Source organism: Gymnoscopelus braueri (assembly GCF_963280865.1).
Source record: "Gymnoscopelus braueri genome assembly, chromosome: 5".
Taxonomy (NCBI): domain Eukaryota; kingdom Metazoa; phylum Chordata; class Actinopteri; order Myctophiformes; family Myctophidae; genus Gymnoscopelus; species Gymnoscopelus braueri.
The window spans coordinates 34516033-34543763 of record NC_137606.1 but is presented as its reverse complement, the minus strand read 5'-3'; the positions used below and the strand labels follow the sequence as shown (position 1 = coordinate 34543763).

The window sequence follows — 27731 nt, the reverse complement described above, 5'->3', positions numbered from 1 at the left end:
GCAGAGCCCAGAGCTGTCAGTTTTGTTTTTGACTTGGCTATAGTAGGAAAGCAGGTAAGTGGAAAGGTTTAAAGTTAACCACCTTCAACCTGGCGTCCCTATTTTGGGCATGTGACACGTCATAAAAGTCAGAAGATTAAAAATAAACTGTTTTAAAATAGCAAAAATAACAAAAATAGCAGGTCTACAAGCTCACAACATGTCACATTGTGACGTGTTATGGCCTTGTAGATTGGCTACATCATAATACACATTGGAACGGTCCTGCAGGTATCTGGCTCCTACATCAACTGACACACGGTAACTGTGCATTGGTTAGAATATATAGGGTATATATAGGTTTAATGTAAACAGCAATACTTCCTTGACCTGTAAATGTCTTCCTAGACCTCTAGAAATGGTGCAAAGGTATTATGCGGGCGGCTATTAAAAGAATAGAGCCTATTCCCTTTTTCAATCTTCTATTTAGATTTTTTACCTTTATACCTAATATGAGTAACAGCTAAAGGACTGATAGCGTTGCGTTGGACCAAAGCATAAAACTCCCATCTCTCTGTGACCTGAGATATGATCAAGGCAGATCAATACCCAGTGCTACAAATGTACAACCCTATGATCCAAGTACTGCCTCTATACTGTAGATGCTTCTTTCAAAGAAAACAACATCCATATCCACGGTTCACGACACAAAAACCACCATGGGTAAATGTCTCTGTGTTCTCCACTTACGAAGCCCTCTCCTACATGCCTCCAATATTTCCTGACAGAGGTTAGGGTCAACTCTGGAGCGGTCGACACATGGCACGGCCATAGATTGCATTGCAGCTGGGTCACTCCGTCTTGTCAGCTGGGCGCTGAGGACGGCCACATGGCTTTAATAGTGATTCCAGAGGAATCGTGCTGCGGCGGCTGCAGTGAGCAGCTGGCCAATTTCCCTGGGAGGTGAACTGTTCAGGCTATGGGCTAGCGCAGGGGTTCTACTGGGTCGACTGCTTGCAGTGATTAAAGGCATTTACCATGAGACTATACTCGAGTCAGGTAAGATAGACGCTGTATATAAATGGCTCCTCATCAAAAGGTATGGAGTCAGGGGGCGTACTGAACCTCCTGTGAACTAAAAATAACTTTAACATCAACAGGGAAATGATGCTGTGAACCACAACCGTCCCTGAGGGTCCCAAGGCCATCAATATTGACAGGTATGTACAGGGGACTTTGATCAGCAGCTGTCTTGCTCAGGATGTCTAAGCTTGTAGTGAAAATTAAGTACGTTTTCAGAGAATGTCAGCAGCAATGTCTAGTACAACAAATGTACCTCTCAGCACAGGTAAAAGTAGAGGGAGAATACAGTACAGAATCTGCCATCTGGAAGGATGCCTAACATTAGTAGTGTGTAGAGTCACAGTCACACTGGTTTGCTGTGAGACAGGTGTGCCTTTGGAATTTGTGACAACTACGCATTACTATTGCAATATACAGTATATGTTATTTACTATTTTCAATTACTATATCAGTACTTTGTGTGCACTCATATTCCAATACAGAGGCATACAGTATACCCTAACTAAATAATGTTAAAGCACTTTCAACCTGGCGTCACTATTTTTTTTAGTTTTTCACATTTTCAAAAATAGCGAAAATAGAAGATGTACAAGCTCACAACACATCGCATCACAACAGCTTGTAGATTGGCCATTTTTGCTATGAATACAGGTGGGTCTTGGGATTTTGACTTGCCCACTTGTGTGCCTTGGGCACAACATATTTGATAACCACCGATGATGTGTAGAGGATCTATTTGCTTCATGAAAGCCTGAATGTGTGCTGAATCAAATTAACAGCCTTTTGTGTTACAAGCTAATTTGGTCGGTTTTCTGCCTGATGTAAACACATCTAAGGATGGGGAATGGCTGATTCACAGCATTCATGCAGAGACATTTGATAGCATGATATTTTCAGTGTACAAGATTTGAATAGTGCCCTTTGTGGGAACAGGTGCTAGGTACTGTAGAGGATTTCAACGTGGCCCTGCCAGTTCCACTAGCAATTCAGAGCATAGAATACCCCCTGCAGCTATAAGCATTGAGAAAATCAGGTCCTATTCAAAATAATCTGCATACAGTAATTATATTATAGAGTTGAAAACATTTCATATTTGATGCTCAAATATGCATGCCAGCTTTGCAAGCTACAAAAAAAAAAGGCATGTGAAATGCATCATTCTGTTTTTCTAAATTCTAGCAAAGGTAAGTGTTTGGAGATGGAAGAATTCTACATTGGTATGTACTATTCGAGACAGACAAATGCTCCACAAACCTTGCCGCTAACGCTCAGGGCATTTGTCTTACTTTTGCAGATTTGCAGTGCAGAGATTTCGCTGGCCATTTGTTTACCTCTAGGCAGTGCCGTGCGGCTTGCCTGACAACTCTGTAAAGGTAAATAACGATGCAGCTGATTTCTTCAGACGGGATTCTGCGTCTCTGGCTTGCATTTGCATTTTTTATGTTTATTGCTGCAGGGACGAGAGCCTCAGGGACACTGGCAGTGGCATTTCACTTGGTCAGTTCATTACACCCACCATTCGGTAGCCCCTCATACACACACATACACACACTCTTTAATGCCAAGAAATTGATAAACACGCATGCACTTCTCTTGAAATGTCTCCAAAGCTTCACTGAATGTATGAACAGTTCCACTGCAAAATAAAATACCTGCCATTTAAAAAAACGAATTATACTGTGATTTCCCCCCAGGCCCTAAAATCGCACGATAAAATTCACTCACTTAATCAAGCATCTTTCAGCGGCTCCAGTGAATTGATTGTAAATATCACACAATAAAATTCACTTGCAATGATATTGTACATTAACACACTCTCTCTCTCTCTCTCTCTCTCTCTCTCTCTCTCTCTCTCTCTCTCTCTCTCTCTCTCTCTCTCTCTCTCTCTCTCTCTCTCTCTCTCTCTCTCTCTCTCTCTCTCTCTCTCTCTCTCTCTCTCTCTCTCTCTCTCTCTCTCTCTCTCTCTCTCTCGCTGTTGTATGAATCCAATATCTCTGTCAACACATCCACACTGAACTGAATGTCTGTTGAAGGAGGAAAGAGGAAAGAGCACAATAATGTTGAACAATTTCTTCTGCTTGTCACAGCCGCTTATGAGACAGTATCTACTGTCTTACAGTATGTATCATCTTTAGTCTGGGCAAATGGTTAGGTTTAGTGTTAACAAGCAACAGCACGGCTATGATCATCTGCAATGCATATAGTACTAAACAGACCGTTACAAGAAATAACCCAGCCCCTGGGGCCAACAGATGTCGCAATTGTGCTTGTGCCTTTCGCACCAATCAACAACGCATTATCTCATGCCTCAACTCACCCATACCATATGAAGCCTGATTTATACTAAGTTGCGTGCCAGCGCACTGAAAATACTGTGGCAGATCTATGAGCTCAACGCATCGCATTGCGCATCGTGAGCTTGTAGATCAGCTACTGTATATATTTGATGTGCAAGTATAAAACAGCCTTAAAAAAATATATTCACATCTGTCTTTTTACATCAATGTGCCCAGCCCAATGCACTTATGAGGCACTACAGATACAGTTGCAATGGGGGAAACAGATTGTTGCAGAAAAAAATGATTACCAAACTAGAAAAAGTGCTCCTCGGAGCACAGGTCTCCGCCAGGTCAGGTAGGTTATTTTGGCCTCCTGGTGGCGCTATAATAGGCCAATGTGAAAAGGGTGCCATTTATTCCTAGGCCGTGCATAGCAATCGGACACTGCATGCATGATTTGAAGCATTTTGTTCTAAAAATGAGTTTTGCTAAATTTGACCTGCTGGTGGCGCTATAACAGGCCAATGTTAAAAGGTTGGCATTTGTTCCTCAACGTAGTGCAAATGTGCAATAAAAGTTTCACCACAATCGGACGCTGCGTTCATGATTTGCGGCATTGTGTTCAAAACGGGCCACTTCTGCAAACATGACATGTCAATGTTAGCCAATCAGGATGGAATATGAAAAATCAAACAGATCCGTCTTGATTACGTGACTATAGAGATCATGTGTACCGATTTGTGTGACATTTTGATAAAATTTGAAGGCTTAATATCAAAAAATGTGTTTTACATAAGTCTGCCTCCTGGTGGCGCTATAAAAAGCAAATGTGAAAAATGCAGGGCAAAGGTTTTTCCTTGGCCGCTAGAGAGTGTGCATACAAAGTTTTACACCGATTGGTGCAGTTATAGGTAAAAACACAAATCGGCCTGTTACAGCGCCACCATGAGGCTGATTAGAACATTTTCAAATGGCATTTCTTCCTCGGCCTAATGGGAATGTGTGTGCACAATTTCACAGAAATTGCATGCTGTGTTCATGATTTGAGGCATTTTGTTTGAAACGGAGTACTCCTGCAAACTTTGAAAGACAATATTTGCCAATCAGGATGGAATATGAAGAATCTGAAACGAGCCGTTTCTTTTAATGACTATAGAGATACTGTGTACCGATTTGCAGGATTTTTGGCCAAAATCTGTAGGAGTACTGTCCAAAAATGTGTTTAGCACAAATCGGCCTCCTGGTGGCGCTATAACAGGCCCAGGTGAAAAATTCGGGGCAGAGGTTCTGCTCTGGCATCCAGGGAGTGTGTGTGCACAGTTTCGCTGCGATCAAGCCAACGGTGCCGGAGATTAGCTGTACACAAAATGACAGAATGACGGACACACACACGGACGGACGGACACACGGACGGACGGACAGGGGGCAAAACATACTCTCTCGCCATGCCTTTCGGCCTGGCGGAGACAACAAACTCTAGATCATGAACAAAATGCTTTGTCTTCACTCCCAAGCCCTAGAAACAGAATTTGCCACAATTTGAAGTTATATTAATCACTTGTATAAATAAATGCATACTTAAAGTAGATTACCTCTCTCTGTCTGTGAAGTAGGTTAACACACAGAGAATGTTTCACAATCTAGTTTTTATTTTACTTTTATTTATTCCAGTGTTTTTTTTTTATTGATTTTAGGATTCATACATAAGTGTCATTGAGGATAAGGCATCATTGCAGGTGAGAGAACACAGCGTTACGTTACAAACAAGAATCACTAAAGTTTCACACACACACACACACACACACACACACACACACACACACACACACACACACACACACACACACACACACACACACACACACACACACACACACACACACACACACACACACACAGTTTGATATGAGCTGTGTCCAGTCTAGGCCAGCTCTCCGGGCAACTCAAAGGAGTCAAAGGAGGAGAGAATGAGACAAGGGTTCAAATCAAAGCCTTTTCTGACAAGTCCTCTGTTCTCTCTCTCTCTCCGTTTCTCTTTCCCTCCATCTCCGTCTCTCAGTGCCTCACACTCTCTCCTTCTCTCACATTAACGCACACACAAGCACGCGCGCACGCACACGCACAGTCGCACACACACAAACACACAAACACACACACACACACACACACACACATTTTAGGTGGACAAAAAACGAAGTAATTCCCAATCCCACTGCCATTGTTCATCAGACAAAGAAGTACATTTCATTCAAGCCACCCCTCCACCATCACCAACCAACCCCACACACCCGCAACCCCACCACAATCACCAACTACCCACGCACCCCACCCACCCGAACAGCAACTCTGCGGATGGGAGCTGGCAGCGTGAAAGAGAGCCGGGCCTGTCAAAGTCCTAATCGCTCCGGAGAGGCCCCTGGCTCTGCATGCACAGCAGACGCCAGCCCCAATTAGCCAGGTGTACACAGCCTGCCAGTCCATGAGAGGACAGGGGACGGGCCCAATTCTCTGTGCTAACAGTTGGAGCAGAGGCACTGTGGCTGGATCGATGGAGCAATGGGACTCAGTTGGTTGGAACGTGGCGTCTGCGATGACGGGGAGTGGCGGACGACAGGAGCCTCCCATTGGCTGAGAATAAATCGGGTGACATATTGAGAGGACCAGAGGCTGGCGTAGCAAGATCATTTCTTTTCAAGCCCATTTTGAAATACAAGATCTGGACTAATAACGGTGTGGCTTTCATGTGGATCACTGACATCGTCTTGATGTCTTGATTTGGGCAAAACTGATCAGTGGATTGGAAGGATGGTGGAATCTGGGATTCTGAATTCACAAGATGTGAATATATTGACAAAAACAAATTCACAAAATATGTGAAAAATATTGGAAAAGTGTGCACAATAAATTGGACATTGATCGGTCCAGCAGTTTGCGAGATTAGCCTCAGACAGGAGGACACAGACAGACTAGATGGCTTGGCTCCTAGGAGCCACGATGTAACAGACTTGAATGTCCCTGTGTTCTTGCGTCATCGTGCAGTGTGTCAATATGTGGCAGAGTTACAGGACAAATGAGCTGCATGATTCATTGGTAACTGTGTAAACACATGGGCCGAGCGGAAGCACAGCTAGCAGAGTAATGTGTCGTCCGAGGCTTCAACCCTAGTGTATCCCAGATTGGCCATTGATTTGCAATGAATGTCCCCGGACCCCTTGGGCAAGACGTTGAGTGAGAGCTGTAATGTGACAACAGTCGATTAGATCAGATGGTGTTAATGTGACAGCCGGGGACCTCAGTTATATCCGCAGACCGCAGGACGGAATTACTTTATCGTAAAAAGGAGTTTGATTTAGAGGGATGCACTATTGCAGAGCACAGAACCACACACGAGACTCATTTCCTGGTGTGACAATGCAAGTGAGAGTGTGCTGTTCAAAGACCAACACACCAGACTGCGGAAATGATGTTCAAAGGGGATGACAGGAACGGGAGGTGAGATGACACACAAAGCAGGTGCAGTTCAAAGCGCATCACAAGCCGTTTGCATTCTCTCATAATTTAACTCAAAGAGGCTCGGTCACCGAGGGAGAGGAGGAGACATAGATATTGTGAAGCGGTTGAATGCAGCCTTCAGGAAATCAGCTCTGACTGACAGCAACGGGGGTAAACACTTCACAGGAGCGCTGGTTTGATTCAGAGAGAGGCTGTTATGCAAAAATGTGGGGGAAGGTGTGTGTGGGGGGGGGGATTGGGCGGATGTGGGCGTATGGTTTGGAGAGAGGAAGAAGAAAATGAGAGTGCTCGACCCACCGCCCCTTCAGCAACACTCAGGAACTGTCATGAAGCTTTGTGTAGAGAACTCATCCCCTTTTCCTGAGGGGGGATAGAGAGAGAGAGAGAAAAGGGAGGGAGAGAGAAGAGAAGAGAAAGAGAGCAGCTGCATTTTGATAACACTCATTTCCAATTGAGCGCTTCAAAAAGGAAATGCCCAGACAATTAGGATGAGAGTGTTGCCTCTGTACTCTCAATGGCCCTTGGTGAGAGTGAGGGGCACGTTTGGATAGGTTAATCAACCATAATCGAAAAGCAGGTGCTGAGCATTCGATCCTCCCGAAACCTCCTCCACCAGAAATTATACCACGGCTTCGTTGTCAAAGTGCGTCTTTTAATTAAAGACAATGTCCTCTGCCTCCGTCTTCCTCCCCCTTTGTCAACAGCGTGAAGCGGCGCTGATTGCATCAGATCACTGACACCAAGAACAAATTGCTTTTCTATGGCGGCAGAGACGATGAAGAGGGGTTGGTGGGTGCGAGTGGGGTGTGGGGGGAGGGGGGAAGCGCAGAGGATGTTGCTTATCACAGGAGCGCCACAACGCACACTTTAATCTGAAGACGTGCTGAAGTCGATGAACAATGAAGGCTGGAGCGAGAGCGTCATACCAAGGCAAACATCAGGCTGTGAAAAGGTGGTAGAGAAGCTCAGAAGGTCACGCAGGGATTTTTCATTTTTAAATCCCGAAGAGTGCAAAAGAGCTTTAGAAAACTCTCTCACGGCTTACCGCCAGCACATGATGTTTCCCAGTGCATTTGATAACGTTATGCTAATAAGTCTTTCATCTGACGATGACATGTCAGTGATAGCGACATTCTCTGTGATGATATTGACTTTCCTTCTCTTTTAAGTTAACGGTTTGATATCGTTCTCAGCACATGGAGATTCATCATATTCTACACTAACATGCTACAAAAGGGTGATATGGTGAAATTATAATGTATTATTGCTTCATTAAAATTATTTACAGGGGATTTGGTGATATTATCATGATGACAGTGTAATCACAGTGCAATCACTCGACTTGTTTATCATCCCTCCTGCTAAAGAAAGACAGTTTTCATTCTGATAAACAAAGACGCAGAGATAAAACACACAAGCAGAGCAGTCTTTGAAAATAAAAATGTCATATCTACGCTATTCCTAAAACGTTAATGGAGCCTTTTATGATAATCTGTAGCCAGTTTTGCATGCCAGATGACTGTAAGTGAGAGACTGAAGGACTCATGAGTAAGGGCCTACGCTGCAAGATTTATTTAGTCTCATCATAGGCTAACAACCTAATGCAGGTGATATGAAGCTTAAATGGTAAAAATGGTAAGGTTGGAACCGAGGCTTTCAAAGGGTAGCGTCCTTATTATACAAATGATGTTTCCTCCTGAAACAGTGTGCGCACGCTCTTACACACACACACACTCTCTCTCTCTCTCTCTCTCTCTCTCTTCCTCTCTCTCTCTATAATTAGAAAAGAATACAGATTGTGGCATATTGAGGTCATCTCCGCCATGGAGAGCCAGACTAAATAAAACATAAGAAAGTAAAAACGGGGGCTTCTTAATTGGTCTTCCTGACAAGCCGCAACAGAAGCATCTAATTGACGATGCCTCTTCTCGTCCCACGCCTGATCAATACACACACAGACTGACTGGCCTCTTCAGCCTCCTGCGGGTTAACTCTCATACTTTGTTGTTCCTACATATGGTACACAATCGCATACATATACAGTGAAACCAAGCAAGCCAACAAGCAATTCATTCAGGATTCAGAGAGCTTCCATTTACTATAACAAATACCAAAAGAAATGCTGTACCACAGTGGCAAATCTGTGTGTGTGTGTGTGTGTGTGTGTGTGTGTGTGTGTGTGTGTGTGTGTGTGTGTGTGTGTGTGTGTGCGCGTGCGTGCGTGCGTGCATGCGCGCGCCACATATGAGTTATTGCTGCTGCTTTTGCCCACAGTAAAGCCCTGTAGCCAGTCAGCCTTGCAGCAGCCATTAGTTTCAGTGAACTCTCCCAACAGAGCGGTGTCATGATGACAGACAGTGGCAGTGTGAGCGGGCTGGGTTGAGACCCCTGGGGCGCCTCTTGCTCTGGGTCAGTCAGGCCAAGGTATTTATCTGAGAAGCGATCTGAAAGAGAAGGACAGGGTACCTGACCCCACACCTCTGGGACATCATCAAACAACTCCTATTTCAGGTCCGCCATCAGTCCACATGTCGCCCATCGCATAATCGCTCCTCAATTTTGGCTCGCGCTACCCATGCACAAAAAACTGACTGCTGATAACAAAGAGCGTGGTGGAACTGATGAATAACAAAGCCACAAAGGGAAAGGGTAGACTATTTAAGAGCAGCAGGACACATCACACATTTATTATTTATCACCCTATGACCGGCATTCTTTATGTTGTGATTCACTGAATTTAAGGTTTTTCTTCCATTGTCACTTTTTATCGTATGAGCTTTCACGATACTACGGTATATGAAAGCGAGAGACACGTTTTACATGTATTGTGAGGCTGTAAACATTTTTGTTTCGTTTTTCTGTCTGCATTATTGAGTGGTAAAACAGACCGTAATTATAAGTTAAACTGGGTTGCGATATACTGAATGTAAAAATCTATTAACATTTTTAAACTCTTACTCTTAAATAAAATATTGTGAATATGCCCTATATTTAGATGGTCATACACTTTAAATGTGTGGGTGCACCTTTAAAGCTGAGTTTTACAGTCCTAACCTACATTTTTAATTACATTTTAATCTAAGACTCCACACTGGGGCAGGAGGACCAACAAAGCCAGTCAGAATCAGACACTATTAATATGTATTTCAACAAGCCCAAGTAACTTCATAATGGGAGGTGATTTGGGCTGTACGTGGTTCTCTTGATTGCCTAATCAGGAGGTATGGATGAAAATATGGACATTGCCTATCTGTATATAGCATACCCTTCACCTGCCTCCTGTCTGGTAGCACCCTATAAAAGAGATTTAATTTTGTAACTTCCTGGAAACAGTTCTGTGTATTTATGTGCAAAGTGCAGATTCTGTAGATGGACATAGCAGTAAAGGCAATGGACACACATGTATAAAAGGTCCAATGCAGTATAAGCCTACATGCATGAAAGTAACACAAATCTGGTAGAATTGTACAATAAAATAAAATAAAATAAAACGTATATACTTATACCTATATATCACTTGTGACTTTTTCCAGACCACTTAAACCCTATATATTGTAGTTAGTTGACCGGGATCCCCCAGGGCTCTACAGTATATTTGGTTTGCTCCGTTTTTCCCTCTACAACAAAACGAAAAATGCTGCTCTACAAGCTAACAATGTGTCATGCTGCGACACATTGTGAGCTTGTCGATCTGATATTTTTGCTGAATGTTTGCCCCAGAATAGGGACGCTATAGGGTGTCTAGTCAACAACAGTATACTGTATATCATGGGAGTTGTATATTTCTTACATACTAAGCTGAATATGTAAATGGAGAATTTGAGGCCATGCTACTACTCAAGCTGAATCATTTTTGACACTTAACACAATATAATTCAATTATTATGGGCTTCCACTTTTAGCTCAGCCACATGTAATTCGCACTGAGGCTCAATTTATTGAATCTTTCACAAAACATAAAAAAATCCACAGTGTTAATTTACACAAATGAACCCTATCAATCTATCTGGTTACACTCTTTGAGTTAAATAAACACTCAGGATTCTACATTGAATCTAGTGCTTGAGTGTGTGTGTGTGTGTGTGTGTGTGTGTGTGTGTGTGTGTGTGTGTGTGTGTGTGTGTGTGTGTGTGTGTGTGTGTGTGTGTGTGTGTGTGTGTGTGTGTGTGTGTGTGTGTGTGTGTGTGTTTGTGTGTGCGTGCGTGTGCAGGAGGCAGAAAACGTTATCAAAACAATGTCAGATAAACAAATTAAATAGCAATAATAAATATCAAAAACAATTAAACATTTTAAAATATCCTCTAAATTTTGAGAAATGATATGGCTGACATAAAATTAAACAAAATAGTACAAAATTATATTAAATATATTTTCAACAGTATCTCAGTAATGTGACACATGACCCCTTGCTCTCAGATACAGCACTAAAAGCACAAAGCCAGCAAACATCTGTGGTATCTCTGCGCACGCACGCACGCACACGCACACACACACACACACACACACACACACACACACACACACACACACACACACACGCCTGAGTTATTATGGTTTTTGCTCATCATAATTATGGTATGTACAGTATATAGCAGAATATTCAACTGTGTTCACCCACACAACATCCAGGAAAGGTGCTGAGATTGTAGAATAGGAATGTAAAAATTGTAATAGGCTAATGGTTATGGAGGGTTCAGTCAATTCATTGACCTGCTCAAATATAAAGGGGGGGAATAAGGACAGACCTGGGGTTTACCTATTTTAGGCATGTCATTATAAGAGACATTTTTAACTGTCTTTTTCAGAAATAGCTAAAATAGCAGATCTACAAGCTCATGTTACAATGCAAGTGTTATAAGTTTAGAGTGGCTATTTTTGCTATATGTCATAAGATGTAGTGTAGATCAGGGCTAAGTGGTTCAAGTCTATGTTGTGTAGGCTACTCAGTGTGTAAAATGATTGAAATGAATGATGATGATCGGAGTGATTGCATCATGGTAAGGTTAATGATGCTTATAGGGTTGAGGCTAAAGATGAAGAAAGGATAGGCTATACTGCTGTGTTGTTCAAACTATTCTGTGGTGGGACAATTCTCTAGGCACATCTTGCAGCGTTCTCTATTTTGTCAAGGGATGTATGAATTATATGAATAATGCAAAAACACTATCAGCCATTCCACTGTAGTGACAAGACCATGAGGAGATAGGCTGCATTCATTTGGAGCACTCAGTTTTGTTTTTGCTGGGAAATTACCCTGCAATTCTGCCTGTCTGCAATGTTTCTCTTTTCTACTTGTGTCAAGGGTAATGAAACTTGTGAGAAGTTCAAAATATAGCCTAGAATACTACAGCGTTTTTTAATTTTGTATAAACCACAATGACGCAAAATGAAGTTACTTTGTGAAGTTTAACATCCTTAAAAGGAAGTTGTGGCGTGCACGTGTCCCCATGGTCTGCTTAGGAATTTTTACGTTGGAAATCACCGATTATGGAATTACGTCCTCCATACAGTTAACGTATAGGCTACGATAGACGGGGTTAATTTTATTTATAAATATGTTTAAGAGGAAAAGGCAAAGGCATGTGTCAGACCTCGTAGCTGAATTGAAACACTCGCTGTGTAGTTAGCCTTGGATCAAGACTATCATATATGTATTTTATTGAGTCTGACTTGTAGGCTACTTTCGTATACGAAAGTAAAAGTCAGACTCGATAAAATAGCCTACATCTGATAGTCTTGATCCAAGGCTATGCCGTAGTAATACATTCACGCCTAAACGGAGTAGTGAGGTCGATGGCTGGGAACATTTCTCTCGTATCAGCCATATAGGTAACAACAACAAAAAACATGAAAAAAAAAAAGAAGAGAGAAAAAAAAACGGATAACTATTCTCCATGTCTGACTCTTACCTTCGGCGTGTATGCTCGTCACCGTTGCTATGAGAAGCATCAGCAAGCAGGAGAAATAATCTCTCATCGCGTTCATGTTTTTTCCGTTTTGCGCTTCTTCTCTGCCGAGAGAGAAAGCGATGGGAACGTCCTTGTGGGATCAACTCTTTTCTCTCTCTCCCTCCTCTTGTAGAGACGGAAATATATAGCCGAGCTCCGACCGAACTAAATGCGCTGCTGACGTTCTTCTACGGGTCTCGTCGTCAGACAGACCGCTCAGGGATGCTGCACTGAGCGCTCCTCTCGCCGGGGTCCAGATTTGTTCAAAGGAATTTTGAAGTGTTGACAGAGAGAGAGACGCCGCGGTTGAGCCCGATTGTTGGCTGTTTTGTGTGCCGTTTCTTCGGGGCAGAGCGTCAGGCATGCGTTGATGCCGACGTGTTCAGCACCCTGGACAGCTCCTAGCGTCAGACACTGGAACAACTTGAGCTAGAGTGGAAAGTTTGGAGTGTGTGGAGGTGGTGGAGGTGGGCGGGGGGCGTGCATAATATGATAACTCAGGGGTCTTCAACGTTTTTCAGGCCAAGGACCCCTTAGCTGAGAAAGAGAGATGAAGCAGGGACCCCCACTACATATTGTATAAAATTGTGTTGCAGATTGGAACGTTTTCATAGATTTTATAAATAGTTGGATTCATGTTAATGTTTTCAGACAGTTAGGCCCTCAATATTTAGTCAACTTGGCCATTGGCTCTGTACTTTGTCTGCTTTTTTTTACCTCTCCAAAATCTCAGAAAATTGCAAGGCGTTGTGAGCTTGTAGATCAGCTATTTGTCGGCTAATGTTCCCCATCGCACAAAGATTTGGCGGACCCCCTGTAGCAACACTGAGGACCCCCTATGGGTCCCGGACCCCCTGTTGAAGACCCCTGAAAATCTTAATTTATATTCCATAGTAGAATGGTGTCTGTCACCTTAAAGAACTGATCTGCAAAGTTAGCTTAATGGGCTATTTTTTTTATGGGAAAAACTAAACAGTTTAAGGTTAAACATATATGTGTGTAGAATTCAGGCATACAACCATTTTTTTTATTGGTCACCCATTCTTGAGAATCGGGACAAAAACTTTTTATTTTTTTATATATTCTTCAATTATGCCGGGAAAATATATTTAAAAAGATCAAAGTGTTGACTATTAAACCATGTAATGGGCCAACCTTTTTTTGGGTGTCATCTGCATAAAATGGCATATCTGACGGAGTTGACATCTGACAGAGTCTGATGGAGTTGACAAAATGCTATGTTTTATTCATTCCACAGCACAGTCCTAGTGAGTTGATAATTTATTTTTCAAAGTTGCTTAGGTTCTATTAAAGCTAATAGAATTGCACTTCTTTTTTTTCTTTATTTCTTTTAGTTTGGATTTTGAAGGACTGACATAGTTGACATGTTATGGTTGGGACACACCAGATACAGATAGTAATATTATTTAGTGCATTTATCAAAAAATAAAACTTACCAGAGCTTTCACAGCTTTCCCGCCTTTTTTAAACCCGGAAGTGAGACAGGGGACTTTAGAATATAGCTAAAACCTGTTTATGCCTGATTAAATTATGTTTTTGAAGAAATCTGATGGAGTTCACAACGATCTTGGACACAACTTTAAAGGGCAAAAACTTTTACAAAAAAACACATTTAAAAAAAAAGTTGATGGCAAAAGTACATTCTTACATCTATGTTATCAATACACATGGTTAGTTTATTTTAATGCTTTTAACAAAATCCTTGTGAATCCTTGTCTTAGACAAGGGTGTTTTCTGTCAGAGAGTGTAAGTCTAGATGTAAAAAAAGGAAATCAGACAATTTTTAAAAATATCTTATGTAATTCATATATATAAATCCTTTAAGAATATATTTTCACCAAACTTTTTTCAAAATTATGTTGTTAATAAATAATAATTTGAAATGCTTTGGTAGGACATGATTTGTCCCAATTCTCAAGAATGGGTGTGGTATAATGTGAGAAAGAAAAAAAATCTTTTAATACAAGACATCAAGGAATAAAGACAAGAAGTGCTATAGTTTCCATCCCAGAGCTGCCTGGGAGTCCAACTCAGCATGTTACCTTATGTGTGGTCAAATTATTAAAACCTGGGTGAACAATACTCTTTCTTTAAAAAACAACGCAGAGCCTGCAAATAACAGCCAGCACTGTGTATTTGTGTCATATGGGAGGAAGTACAAAGGAGATTCTTTCACTGACATTAGCCATACAATGACCTGCTCATCATCACGGTTGCTCTCTGCAAAGAGCTACAGCTGCACAAAAGAGAAGCAACATTCATGAATCATGCATGAGACCACACAGAGGTCAATTCTGGAATAATGGAACTGTTAAATGCATTGCTGTGCTGATCATGAGGTGTCAGAAATGTTATTCATTGAATCCTGATGCAGGTATGTGCATCGACTGCGCGGGTCTTCCTGAAAGGTTTTCATTGTCTGATGTACCTTCAACGTCGCTACCACATAAGACACCAGGCTGCTTGCGACCGTTACTGAAGTTGGTTGCTGGAATGTTATGGTGTTGCAAAAGCAGTCAATCAGTTTCACATTTATATGTCCATTTTAGGCATTTGAAGTAGGTGGAGGTTTAGTCATTCTGTTAAAGGTACTTTTGAGGCTCATTGGGTGGGCACATCGTTGCAGGGGAACCTACATTATGACCATTTCACAAGAGTTCAGTCTCTTTATCATCTGGAGTAAACCATCATGCCGCCGATTACATCTGCCAGGTTGTGTCTGTACCTGTACTGCAGCCACTAAGCTTTGATGATACTTTGAGGTGCTTTCCTCAATGAGTGACATGGGGTACAAGCTGCAGTGCAACTGACCTTACAAGTGACTATTCTAAATTCACAGCCAATGTGCACGTGTCCATTTTTACAGCCAGATACTGTATATATGTCTGGCTGTAAGGCGGAGGTGGTACAGCATTGTGTAAACAGAGCTATGATACATTGCAACTTGGAAAAACTGGCTTACAAAACCACTAATGTTCATTTGCTGTTAGAAATACAGTATATACATGTTGGCGAGAGTACCTTGGAATAAAGCTTCTTGAAACAAATAGCAATCTTTCAGAGCTTTGCACTTGCAGTCACTTTTGGGACAATTAGCAACATTTTCCCAAAACTATTCAAAATAGTATACAAAAAGCAAGTACTCAGATTAAAAAAGTGTTTAAACATAGTAGCTCTGTCTATATGTGCAGTAGGTCTGCGTCAGAGGTCTACTCGGTACAGATAGCTCATATATATATATATATATATATATATATATATATATATATATATATATATACAGATCCTTCAAAAAAAATTACGTTAATTTTCTTCTGTAATAATAATTCATTGCGCATAAAGTGAAATATTTAAACCTTTTTTTGTTTTAATCTTGATCATTATGACAAACAGCTCATGAAAATCTATGAAAATCATGAAATTATAATGCAGAAATGTCAACCATCTGAAAAGTATGTTATTTATGCACACAATACTTGGTCTGGGCTACTTATGAACAAATTACTTCATCAATGGGGCGCGGCATGAAGGTGATCAGCCTGTGGCACTGCTGAGGTGTTATGGAAGCCCAGGTTTGCTTTGATAGCGGCCTTAAGCTCATCTGTGTGGTTGGGTCTGGTGTTTCTAATCTTCCTCTTGACAATACAACACAGATTATCTATGGGGTTCAGGTCAGGCCAGTTGGCTGGTCAGTCAAGCACAGTACACACATGGTCAGTACATCAGTTACTAGTAGTTTTGGCAGTATGGGCAGGTGCCATGTTCTGCTGGAAAAGGAAATCAGCGTGTCAATGTACGGAAGCACAAAGTGCTCTAAAACCTCCTGGTAGATGGCTGTGTTGACTCAGGACTTGATAAAACATAGTGCATCAACACCAGCAGATGACATGGCACCCATGACACCATCAAGCAACTTGGATTCTGCATTTCATTTGGAAATCAAGGTCCCAGAGAATCTGGAGGAAAACTGAGAGGCACAGAGTCAGAGTTGCTTGAAATCCAGTGTGAAGTTTCCGCAGTCAGTGATGATGACTGCACCCCCCCCCCACCCCACACACACACACACACACACACACACACACACACACACACACACACACACACACACACACACACACACACACACACACACACACACACACACACACACACACACACACACACACACACACACACACACACACACACACACACTGTATACATACTCTTTATTGTACAGATCGTCATACAGAGTCAGGATATTACTCAACAGATTAATATCAAATGAACTGCCAGTCTACAGTATGGCTTAGTATTCATATGGTATGCAAAAGTCATTTCAAATTTTGAATGATCAAATGACAATGTTTGTATTTAATCAGCATAAGGCTGATATGAGGGAAAGAAATTATGCAGTATGTAAAGTGCCTTGCTTCAAGCATACAGGCTGGAGAAATGGCAGTGGGGCTTAACTTATCAAGACATGCCTTGCCATTGTGCTCTCTTTGATTTTTATTATTTTCTTTCTTTTTATTGTGAAGGCTGCTTAATCTAGTGGTATGAAAATAAATGTGTTACACCCCCACACACCACCACTATCCCTATCTGATATTAAAAAGAAAACCCATCTACTCTTGCGCATTAATTTTCTTCCCCTTTGGAGTCTGTCAATCCGAGTGTCACTCACTGTCTGAACAATTTAGACAACAGAGCAGTCAAAAACCAAGTTCTTAATTTCCTATTCTATATCCACTGGGGGGGGGGGGCAGACAGACAGACAGACAGACAGGACAGACAGACAGACAGACAGACAGACAGAGAGTAAGTATTGCTACATTATATCAACTTTAAGCAAACTTGCAGAAATTGAGTTTCATTTAATCTACTGTTTAATGATCATTTGCATATTAAATTACTTAATTGAAATAAAAGACAATCAGCTATTGCATTTGGCGCTATGTTGAGACCCGTTGAATGTGCTGCAAAGTAGAGAAACATAAAATCATATGTAATTTTCAATGAGGAGAGTTAATGCATGCAATGTACCTCTATTTTCTTCTTTTACTGTTCCCAATGGGATGGCCAGGAGTGGGCAAGATTGTAATGGGTAGGATTTAATAGAAGCTATAGCTGTGGACATCTTTAGATCTGTGAAGTGTACTGTAGTTGTGAACACTTGGATTCAACTTGAATGAACGGCGAGCAGAGTGGAGCTAATGCCCTGTCTCTCAGTGAAACAGCAATGCATTAAAGTTTCCTCTCCACCTTCGCTCAGCTACTGGGGCTTATTTGTCTTAATAAGCAAAAGTGTCCTGGCTAGCTCTATTAGACATGCGGCCCGCCTGAATACATTTCCCTTCAGAACCAAGGATAGATTGCCCCATCGCCTCCTCATGAAGTTATTCTGGCTGCACAGTGCTGTCTGCCAAGACAGGGAATTAGGAAACAAACATCTAATCACGGTCTTATTTTGCACAATGCGCTTGGGGTATAAATAACAGCAGCACTGTTAGTTTGCTTTCTTTCTGCCCCAGTAGACATAGTTGTCTTGTTAAATGGAAAACAAGGGGTGGTGTGTAAGACAACAGACCCAGGTAAGGTAAATGGTATCGTCTGCATGTACAGTAGATATTGATGCTCATGGTCACAGCTTTAGGGCTAAGACACCACAAACATTCCCTACAGCTCGTTCATCTAACATCTATCATGGTGCTTCGAATGACATTAGTTTTACAGTGTGTCATATGTTAAACTAATTGCGAAAAAAAAAAGAAGCTGCAATATGTCTTTACAACAAATGATGCTGCTGCAGCCACGGTGAGCCTCCATCATGGATTGAGCACTGCTGAGCATTCCAGCCATGTTTTTGCTCAGTGAAGAGTGCTCAACTAATTTTCCCCTCTCTCAGCGCGAGCCGGCAGACAGTACCTTGACCAGGTGTGACCTGCATAGCCAAGGCCTCACACCATCCCATTCGTCAAGTGAATGGCCTTGCGAGGGTGCCTAATTCTGAGGTCGCAGACAGGCATCAAACGCAGACCCCCACCCCCACCACCACCACCGCAGCCGCCACCACCAGGGACGCATTCGTCACCCCTTGCCAGATTATTTGTTCTGTCGACACGTGCATGCTCGGTCTGCCACATAAATGCAAGTGGAAGCAGAAACAATTTAGCTTGGGGGAAATGGAGAGTCTTGCACCATGGCGACACCTGTCCCCGAGAATAATTGTTTCACATGGCGCCGCCGTGTAATCGGACGGTCCGGATGGAATGAAAACTACTGAACCTGCAACTTCTTCTCCCGAAACACATTTGTTTCATGCAAATATGATTTTGTTGTGCTTATTTATTCATTTTGCAAGGCAAACAGTTTGCTGAAATCTATTTGGGTGCTTTACAAGTTTCAGTGAAGCTACAACTCTTCTTTTAGAGATGCTGGTCTCTCAGGAGTCTCTAACAGCACTCTGGTCCCAAGTAGCACAAGTAGTAAATTATGTGAACGTCATTTTTGTTGGCCTGTAATTATTTACTTAAATCCGTTGGTACAGAAACCTCAGGTTTGTGAAACGTTTCCAGTATCATTACTAATTTTATGGTAGATATGAGAAGAACTATTACGAATGTTTAGGTACATACATTATCGGTTTGTTGTCTGGCTTTGCTATCTGTCAACGATACTCATTTTTACTGAGGTCAGAAAACAAACGTATCACTGCAAGTGTCATGTTGCACAGTGCAAACAGACAATCTTATCTGACATCTCTAATCTATTATATGTCAAAGGGCAAAGTTGACTTGAAGAACCCATAGGCTTTCCTAGAATTTGTCAATGTTTTTCTCTTTTGTAAGAAAAATCAAAATGTTCATATTGTCTGTTTCTCAATATTGTTAGGTCCATTTTAGTGCTACTTATAAAGCAAAAGTGCTATTAAAATCTTGTCTTATTATTAATTAAACCAAATGTGTACCTAATGTTCCCAAAAGCTGTATGAGGCAGAGCAATCTGATTCTATGCCGTCTCGCCTGTCTCACTTTTATAATGTAATGCTCAGCTGCTTTATATTTGCACTTTGTGATGAAGCTGGTAATGGTTGTACCCTACGCATCAGTCACTTGATATTGTACTACTGTTTATTCTGAACTGCAATTCCATCATAATATACCATTCATATTATTACTCATTGCTATTTGTTGCACTGTTTTGTAATTCTACTGGTTTCTGCTTTGCATAGCCAGGACATACAGGAAGCCAAGGACAGGGAGGGGGAGGGAAGACATTCAATACAGGTCCCCAGATGGAACTTAACTGGGAACACTGTGATTATGTGGAGGATTGCATGTAATACTATTAGTATTGTACCATCTAAATACATGTTCAAGGTTAGAGACCATGATCTCTGTAATTCCAAGTGATAATGACTATGACCATTGTTTAAAGACTTTTGAAGACTCACCTATATTCAAACAGGCCTTTACATAGCCCTTTATGATTACAGATTTCATATCCTTTCATCTACCATAGTTCCCAACACAGCAGAACCACAGGGCTGTTTCCCTATAGTCCCTTACTCTGCACTCTTACTCTGTTCATACAATACAAGGAAAAAAAGCTCCCCTCTTGGGTCATTTGTTCCCTTCCTATCTAAAATGGCCCCTGTACCCTCTGACACTGATGTCCCTCCTCCCAGCTGTCCCCATCACCTTCAAGTGTAATCTAACAGTCTCTATGGGCTTTGGGAGGGTGTCTCATCATCATGACTGTTGTGGTGGAAGCACAGAGAAGCATGTACAAACCATAATCTGCCTCCTGGTCTCAAGATGGTCATGATGAGCATGGTTTGTCACTAAACTCTTTCATATCCTATAATAAAATTGGCTAATGGTAGGGCAGGCGGGCGGGCCTCTGACATCACTCTGACACAGCCATAACCATAAAGAGTTTCCAATGCAGCTACGCCCAAATATGGAGTATGTTGTTTAACTTCAATGTGTCGTCATGGTATCAGCCGCAAACAAACCAGTGAGCTCCATATATGGGCACAAAAGGGGGCGTGCCCATATATGGGGATATACTGATGACATCAGCGATTTCCATATAAGGGAATAAAAGTGACAAGGACTGACAGTTACAGAGATCCGACCGCTATGTCCATATATGGTCATAATATGGGACCGACCGACTTCAAACTCGGTGTGTGTAGCGGCAAAGACTCGAGGGAGAGCAGTGCCCGCGGTCGAGTAGTTCGGATATCCAGTTGTCCAGAACCGCCGATTCAACCAATATATGGGCATTCCAATATATGGGCATCTCCATATATGGGCATAACAGGGACAAGGACTGACAGATACAGTATTTTTCCATATATGGGCACAAAAGGGACACAGACTGTATTTATCACGGTATTTATAAATGTTATTTATACTATTTCAGATCAACTGCTCCAGCCACTGAGGAGAACCGGGCAGAACCAATTTTGGCCTCACCACTACACCACCACTACAGAGGTTTGTCAAATTATAGGAGTGAAATTATAGGAGGATAGGCCACATTATGTTGAAACCACCTTGGCAACCAGTGATTGAATTATGACATACGGCTGCACATGTCACCATTAATTATATTTGTCAGGGGTCCGACATTGTTTTTGCATAATTATGTTCACACCGTGTCAACATAAATCTTAGTGACCTCCGATTAGTGTAAATGCATGGGAGTCACTATCGCCTACATCCCTACATAATGTGCACAGAGCTGTGTGCACGTGGGCACGTGCAAATACACACACACTACTTGTGCCTTATTTAACAACATAATATTTGAAAGTGATGTCCAAAAACGCCATCTTGTTTGTACTTCTGTGACCGCGAATCATCCGTGTGTGCATGGGTGTGTGCGTGTCTCAGAAAGTGATACAAAAGTACCCCTCAAATCCCTACCTAATGCGCACAAAGCTGCATGCATACGCACGCACGCACGCACGCACGCACGCACGCGCACAACAACATAATGACCTGTTTCTGTAGCATGCACCTCCAAAAGTAAGACTAATGCTGAAAGCATAGCCTACTTATTCCTTATTTAACAACAGAGTGTTTGAAAGTGATGTCCAAACTCAAAGACACGCACATGCGTGCATGGGTGCCGCCAGTGCAGTAACTCCTTATGCTGTGTAGGTTTCATTGTCCATGCATGCGCAGTAGGGTGCTGAGTGGACGCCCCAGAGGCCAAATCTGAGGCAAAACCTGAGTTTTGGTCAAAGTTTGAAAATGATATGATACTTGAAAGCATGAAAGCTAGCCTGTTCAATGTCCTGACCCATGACTTATGTTTGTCAGCAATTGTACTACTGGTGTGTTGTGAGGACACAAACGCACAAATCTGTGGTGCGTTACAGATTCTAAGTGTAAGATAAGATAACAGCATTGTGAATCACCATACTGTATATTGGACTGATAACAGACAACAATGAAGACTTCTATAGGAAGGAGGTGAGGGACCTATCCATATGATGTCAAGACAACAACCTCTCCCGAAATGTTGAGAATGCATAGGTCATAGGAGATAAATGTTTATTTTAGGAAGTCCAAAACTGTTCAATTAACATTATTGTGAAGAACATGACATTTTTAGGCATTCAGATCTTAGGCTCCCTCTCCTGGAGTCAGTTGCACCACCTCAGTTCAAACTTAGCCTAGTTATAGCTTAACCGATTCAATCCGGGGACGCATCTCTGTCATTTTAGATTTATTTGGCTTAAAAAATAGCAGATATACAAGCTCATAGCGCGGCACCGAGTGCCGCGATATGAGCTTGTAGATCTGCTATTTTTGAAAAATCACGAAAATGTGTGCAAATCTTTGAATATATATATAACTCAAATCTTTGCTTCTGGGGGTCCCTGGAACAAAAATATGTTACAAATGTTAAAAATAAATAAATATATATTTAAAGATTTGCACACATTTTCACGAATTTTCTAAAAATAGCCAAATAAATCTAAAAATGCGATACTTTCCTGGTCTAAATGTTTTTTTTAAAAGCCATTTAAGCTATAACTAGGCTAAGTTTGAACTTAGTATGAGGTGGTGCAACTGGCCCCTGGTCTCTAAACACTAGTTGCATCGCTAAGAAGTTGCAATACAAACTATACTTTCTGAGATGTCTTTAAAAATATGAAATGTCCACAAAACCACAATTTCTAACAGACTACTAGCATCCTTACAGGAGTCATACTGAGGCATACGGATGTGGTTTGGCAGCCTGGCTGAACAAGACCTTAGAAGGGTAGCCTAGTAAAAACAGCTTCAAAAATCACAGGAACACCACTGTCAGTTTCAGGACATACAGGTACACCACCCACTGCAGAAGGAAGGCCCTAAGTATCACAGAGGACACCAGCCACCCAGCATGGTCTATTCTTAGTCCTTCCTAACAATTACAGAGCATCAGAGCTCAGACCAGCCATCTCACAGATAGTTTACCCTCAGGCAGTCAGAACAATTAACAGTATGCCCCTTATGATCTTGCAGTGATTTATTAGAATGTGGAAGCCGATTTGGTAACACTTTACTTAAAGGTCGGGTCTATAATGCATTATAATCGTGCTTATAATGCGCTTATAAGGCATTATAACACTAGTTATCAATGTTTAAAATCATGTATGACAACTTATAACAACGTTTATAACGTATTATAAGTGCTGGTCATAATGCATTATAAGCTCAGTGGAGCAGCACATTATAACTACCTTAACTTAGTTAGTTATAAAGTGTCTTTGTTATAAGTTGTTAGGCATAATTATAAACATTTACAACGAGTGTTACGAAGCATTATAAGTGCATTATAATGCATTATAATCCATTTTAAATGTGATTGTAATGCATTACAGACCCGACCTTTAAGTAAAGTGTTACCTAGTTATAATGTGCTGTTCCACTTATAATGCATTATGACCATCAATTATACATTATATTATTATTATTATGTTATAATCATAAACCTTGTTATAAGTTGTTAAGAATAATTATAAACATTATAACCTGTGTTATAATGCCTTATAAGTGCATTATAATGCGTTATAGATATAGACCCAACCTTAAATTATAGACCCGACCTTAATATAAAGTCTTACAGCAGATTTCTCTATTTATATTTTTATCATTTCTTAATTTGTATATAGTTGTAAGGGCTGAGAGAGCCAGGGCACATGCATTTCTTTGCATTTGAATGTACCTGGTATGTACATGGTACTTTTATGTATGACAAATTAACTGGATGCATTGTCTGTGCAGCTACGGGTGAAGGCCCATTTTTATTGTGTATAATACATTGTTTTCATCCAATGTTCAGTTTCGCACCTGGAGTTTGCTGTACATTTGCACAGGGTGAGTTGATAAAGATAAAGAATAAAGAATGTAACACAACTCAACCGAAGGGAAAGAAAATGTAATCTATTTGTTACCACAATATGGGGAAAAAGGCAGCACTGACATTACCAAGACCCTCATGACTGGGAACTACTGTACATAAGTTAGCTATCAGATTTGCTCATCATGCCTCTTAGTTGCTTTTAGATAGATTATAATAATCTGTGATCTGCAATTTCCACAACTCATCCCCCTGAGGATCCCATCCCCCTGAGGATGAGTTATGAACTAAAACTAACTGAATTGAACTGATATTAACAGTTTGCAAAAAAAGGTTCAGTGTACAGAATTATACAAAATAAAAGGAATGTAATATTTGTCAAAATAAACACCCCCCAATCCCAAACCTGGAAACGAGAGATGTTCAATAAATCAATAAGACAGAATCTAAGAATTTATTATCACGCCACTGCCCAGGCTGATTCCAGCTATCACACTATCACAACACTGTATTACTGCCCATGCTAATTCCAGGTATCACACTTTTACATTTAAGTATCGGCTGACATCACATTCACTGATTAATATAATATAGACACTCACTTAGAAAATAAATTTAAAATTTCTTAACATGGTAAAAGTGTGTTTTTTGTGTTAAAGTGTTAAATTAACCATGAGAGTTAAATTAACACTCTACACTATACAGCGCAGATGGGAAGTTGTGTTTTGCTTGTTGTATGTGGTTCTTGGTTTAAGATTTGAATGTTCTTCCCTAAAAGACCAGCCTATTTCTGTTATCAATGCATCCTCCCCATCAGCATCTCCACCGAGGCTAAGTGTGAGACTTACAATTAGACAAGACCCAGGGTGATTTGATGGATTAATACATTTAGCCTACTTTCTGGCTGAGAATAAGAACCACTTACATGAATTAAAACCTATTTTGGTTCAAGAGTTGAGAAGTACTTTGAAGCAGTATCTTCTGATGCCATCTCTACTTGATCCTTTACTTTCTGTGGGAGACAGCTCATGTTTCGACACAAAACAGCCTGCTTCCAGCGTGATACATTTATCAAATCAGCCATTTGTTTTATTGGAATTTAAGATGTACTTTTGTCATACTTTAACATGATCAAACAGAAACACCTTTCCTGTTTTATTTCTGTTTACTGCGGTTTCTAGAAAAGATTTACACTTTTGATCTGATTGTATTATTTACAGAGATACTTGGATGTGTGGTAACCTACATTTGTCAAATCGTTGTACTATTGTCTGGTTAACGTATGGTTTGAATACACAAAACCCCCTTAATTCACTTTACCCTTTTATTTTCATGTTTATTTTATTTGTAAATCCAATTTTATGTTAATTTATGTTTCCTTTTCTTTTTTACTCAGTTTTTCTTTGTAAGGGAGCCGGGGTACATGTGGAGTTGTATGCCTTTATACTTGAAAATCATATAAATAAAATGATTTAAAAAAAAAAAAAAAAAACATCTTTCCTGTATTACAAAAAAAAAGCCCATTTGCAAGGTGATGGGCTGGCCGCCATGTCTTTTTCATTAGAGAGTCTTTGCTAGTCTGCACACTCCAGAGGGAGCACTATCGACAGCTGTCTAGCCCTCCCCCGTTGAGACTACCCTGAGATATGCTATTTGCTGGGAATGATTGAGTGTGTTCTATCGCAGCAAAAAAATAGCAATAAAATGCACTTTGCTTGCTGCCTGATAAATATTTCAGCACACAACATGCAGCATTTAAAAAAAACACGTGTGCCTATGTACTGATGTGATGCATGCTTTGCTGTTAGCCTGTATTCCCATTATGTCACTGTACCCTCACTACAACAAATACAATGTGATAATCTACTTTAGCAATTACTTATAACATGATGTATCTGTTGTCAACATCTACGAGGGAGAAATAAAGTTATAGAGGTGTGTGTGTGTGCGTGTGCGTGCGTGCGTGTGTGTGTGTGTGTGCGCGTGCGTGCGTACGGGTGCCGTGCCGTGCATGTGTGTGTGTGTGTGTGTGTGTGTGTGTGTGTGTGTGTGTGTGTGTGTGTGTGTGTGTGTGTGTGTGTGTGTGTGTGTGTGTGTGTGAGAGAGAGAGAACAGAGCCTTTATCCAACAGCACTCTCCAGAAGCAAAAGGTAATCCTGTTCTCCCTCAGTGAGCCCACATCTATCTGAGCAGCAAAGAGCGGCCATTAAAATTGGCAGCAATAGGGGCCACGGAGGGAGAATGAGCCACCTAATCCGCCTGCAATTCATGTACAGGAGAGAGCGTTCAAAGAGAGTCATTAACGCAGCGGAAGTAAAGTGACAAGACCATTCTGTAGGTCAAAGAGCAGACTGGAGACATTTAATAATAATATTTATGAAGCACTTATCAAAACAATGTTACACAGCGCTTTACATAAAACCGAATAAATACAAATTAAATTAAATCAGCAATAGAATAATTTCTCTGCTGTGGCCACTGCCATCACCACACAAAGCTAAAGACAACAATGCTTTCTGCCCACTCCCTCCACTGCACACGGCCTGGCAGTGCTCCCACCTGCAACTGACTCAGTGAGGCAAAGGCGAAAAGAAGCACAAGCTGTTCATTATTCATGAGCCTTCAGCTATTCATTAGATACTCGTGAGCATGCTCTCGGCCTGTTGGTATGGGCAATCGTCATGAATATTTACAAGAGGTTCTTGATATTTAAGCATGACTCGGAATACACAGCCGGCAGAAAATGCCAGGTAAATAGCACTGGGAAGGTACTTGAGGTTCTGCCAGCGCTGTCTTTCACGTGACCTTTGCTAATGCGGAGCTCGTGTCTCTGGTGTAGACTTTCTGAGTGACAATGAGTTATGACAATGAACGGAGAGGAGGCGGTTATGTCACACAACTGAATCACACGTCTGCATTCATTATTTTCTGTCCACTTCTTTTCACACCTAGTGCTTAATTTATGCTCTGTCGCATGACGGCGTCGCTTGCAGAAAATAGCAGAGCTAGAAGCCCACAACACTGTCATGCAACAAACTAAAACAAAACAAAATATAACCCAATGTTGCAGAAAAGAAACCACGAAATTAACCCGACACGTGCTGACGAGAGAACTATTTCTGGAGTAAAATATCTGAGACATCATTTTTCCCCCCTGAACACATCCCGGGGCCCTGATGTCGAGACAGTGGCGTTGCTCTCTGGAAATGCCCTTACGCTGCATTTTATACCATGCTGCAGAGCAGAGTGGTCTTTTAGGACGCAAGGAGGCAGACCGTTCATCATATTACACACAGGGGAGCGACGGGGACTGCTGGGACCCCAGCGGCAATCCTTCGCCACGTGCTCCGAGGGAATAAACTTTCACTGCTGCCAGATGGTGATTTCAGTGTCCCAGTAAGGCTCCAGAGTCATAAACATCACACTGATATCTCATTTTATCTCTCTGCAGAGATTAGGATAGTCGTTGACTGGGTTGGCCGAGGGACGGTCGGTCTGCAAAGTGTGTCTACAAATCCTACCCAAACAGGATCACAAGTGAAGTGTAGGCTACAGTACA

General features: G+C 41.4%; 1 protein-coding gene across 1 annotated transcript in view; it reads right to left on the bottom strand.

Annotated features, from left to right (window-relative positions):
• Positions 1-12948, bottom strand: part of LOC308085879 (uncharacterized protein) — a gene marked incomplete at its 3' end in the record, with an annotated part of 46836 nt that extends 33888 nt beyond the window's left edge. Inside the window, exon 1 of the mRNA XM_080429194.1 lies at positions 12764-12948. Coding sequence (XP_080285320.1) covers positions 12764-12839 — 76 coding nt within the window. The 5' untranslated portion in view covers positions 12840-12948. The remainder of the gene's footprint in view (positions 1-12763) is intronic.
• Between the last annotated feature and the right edge of the window lie 14783 nt (positions 12949-27731).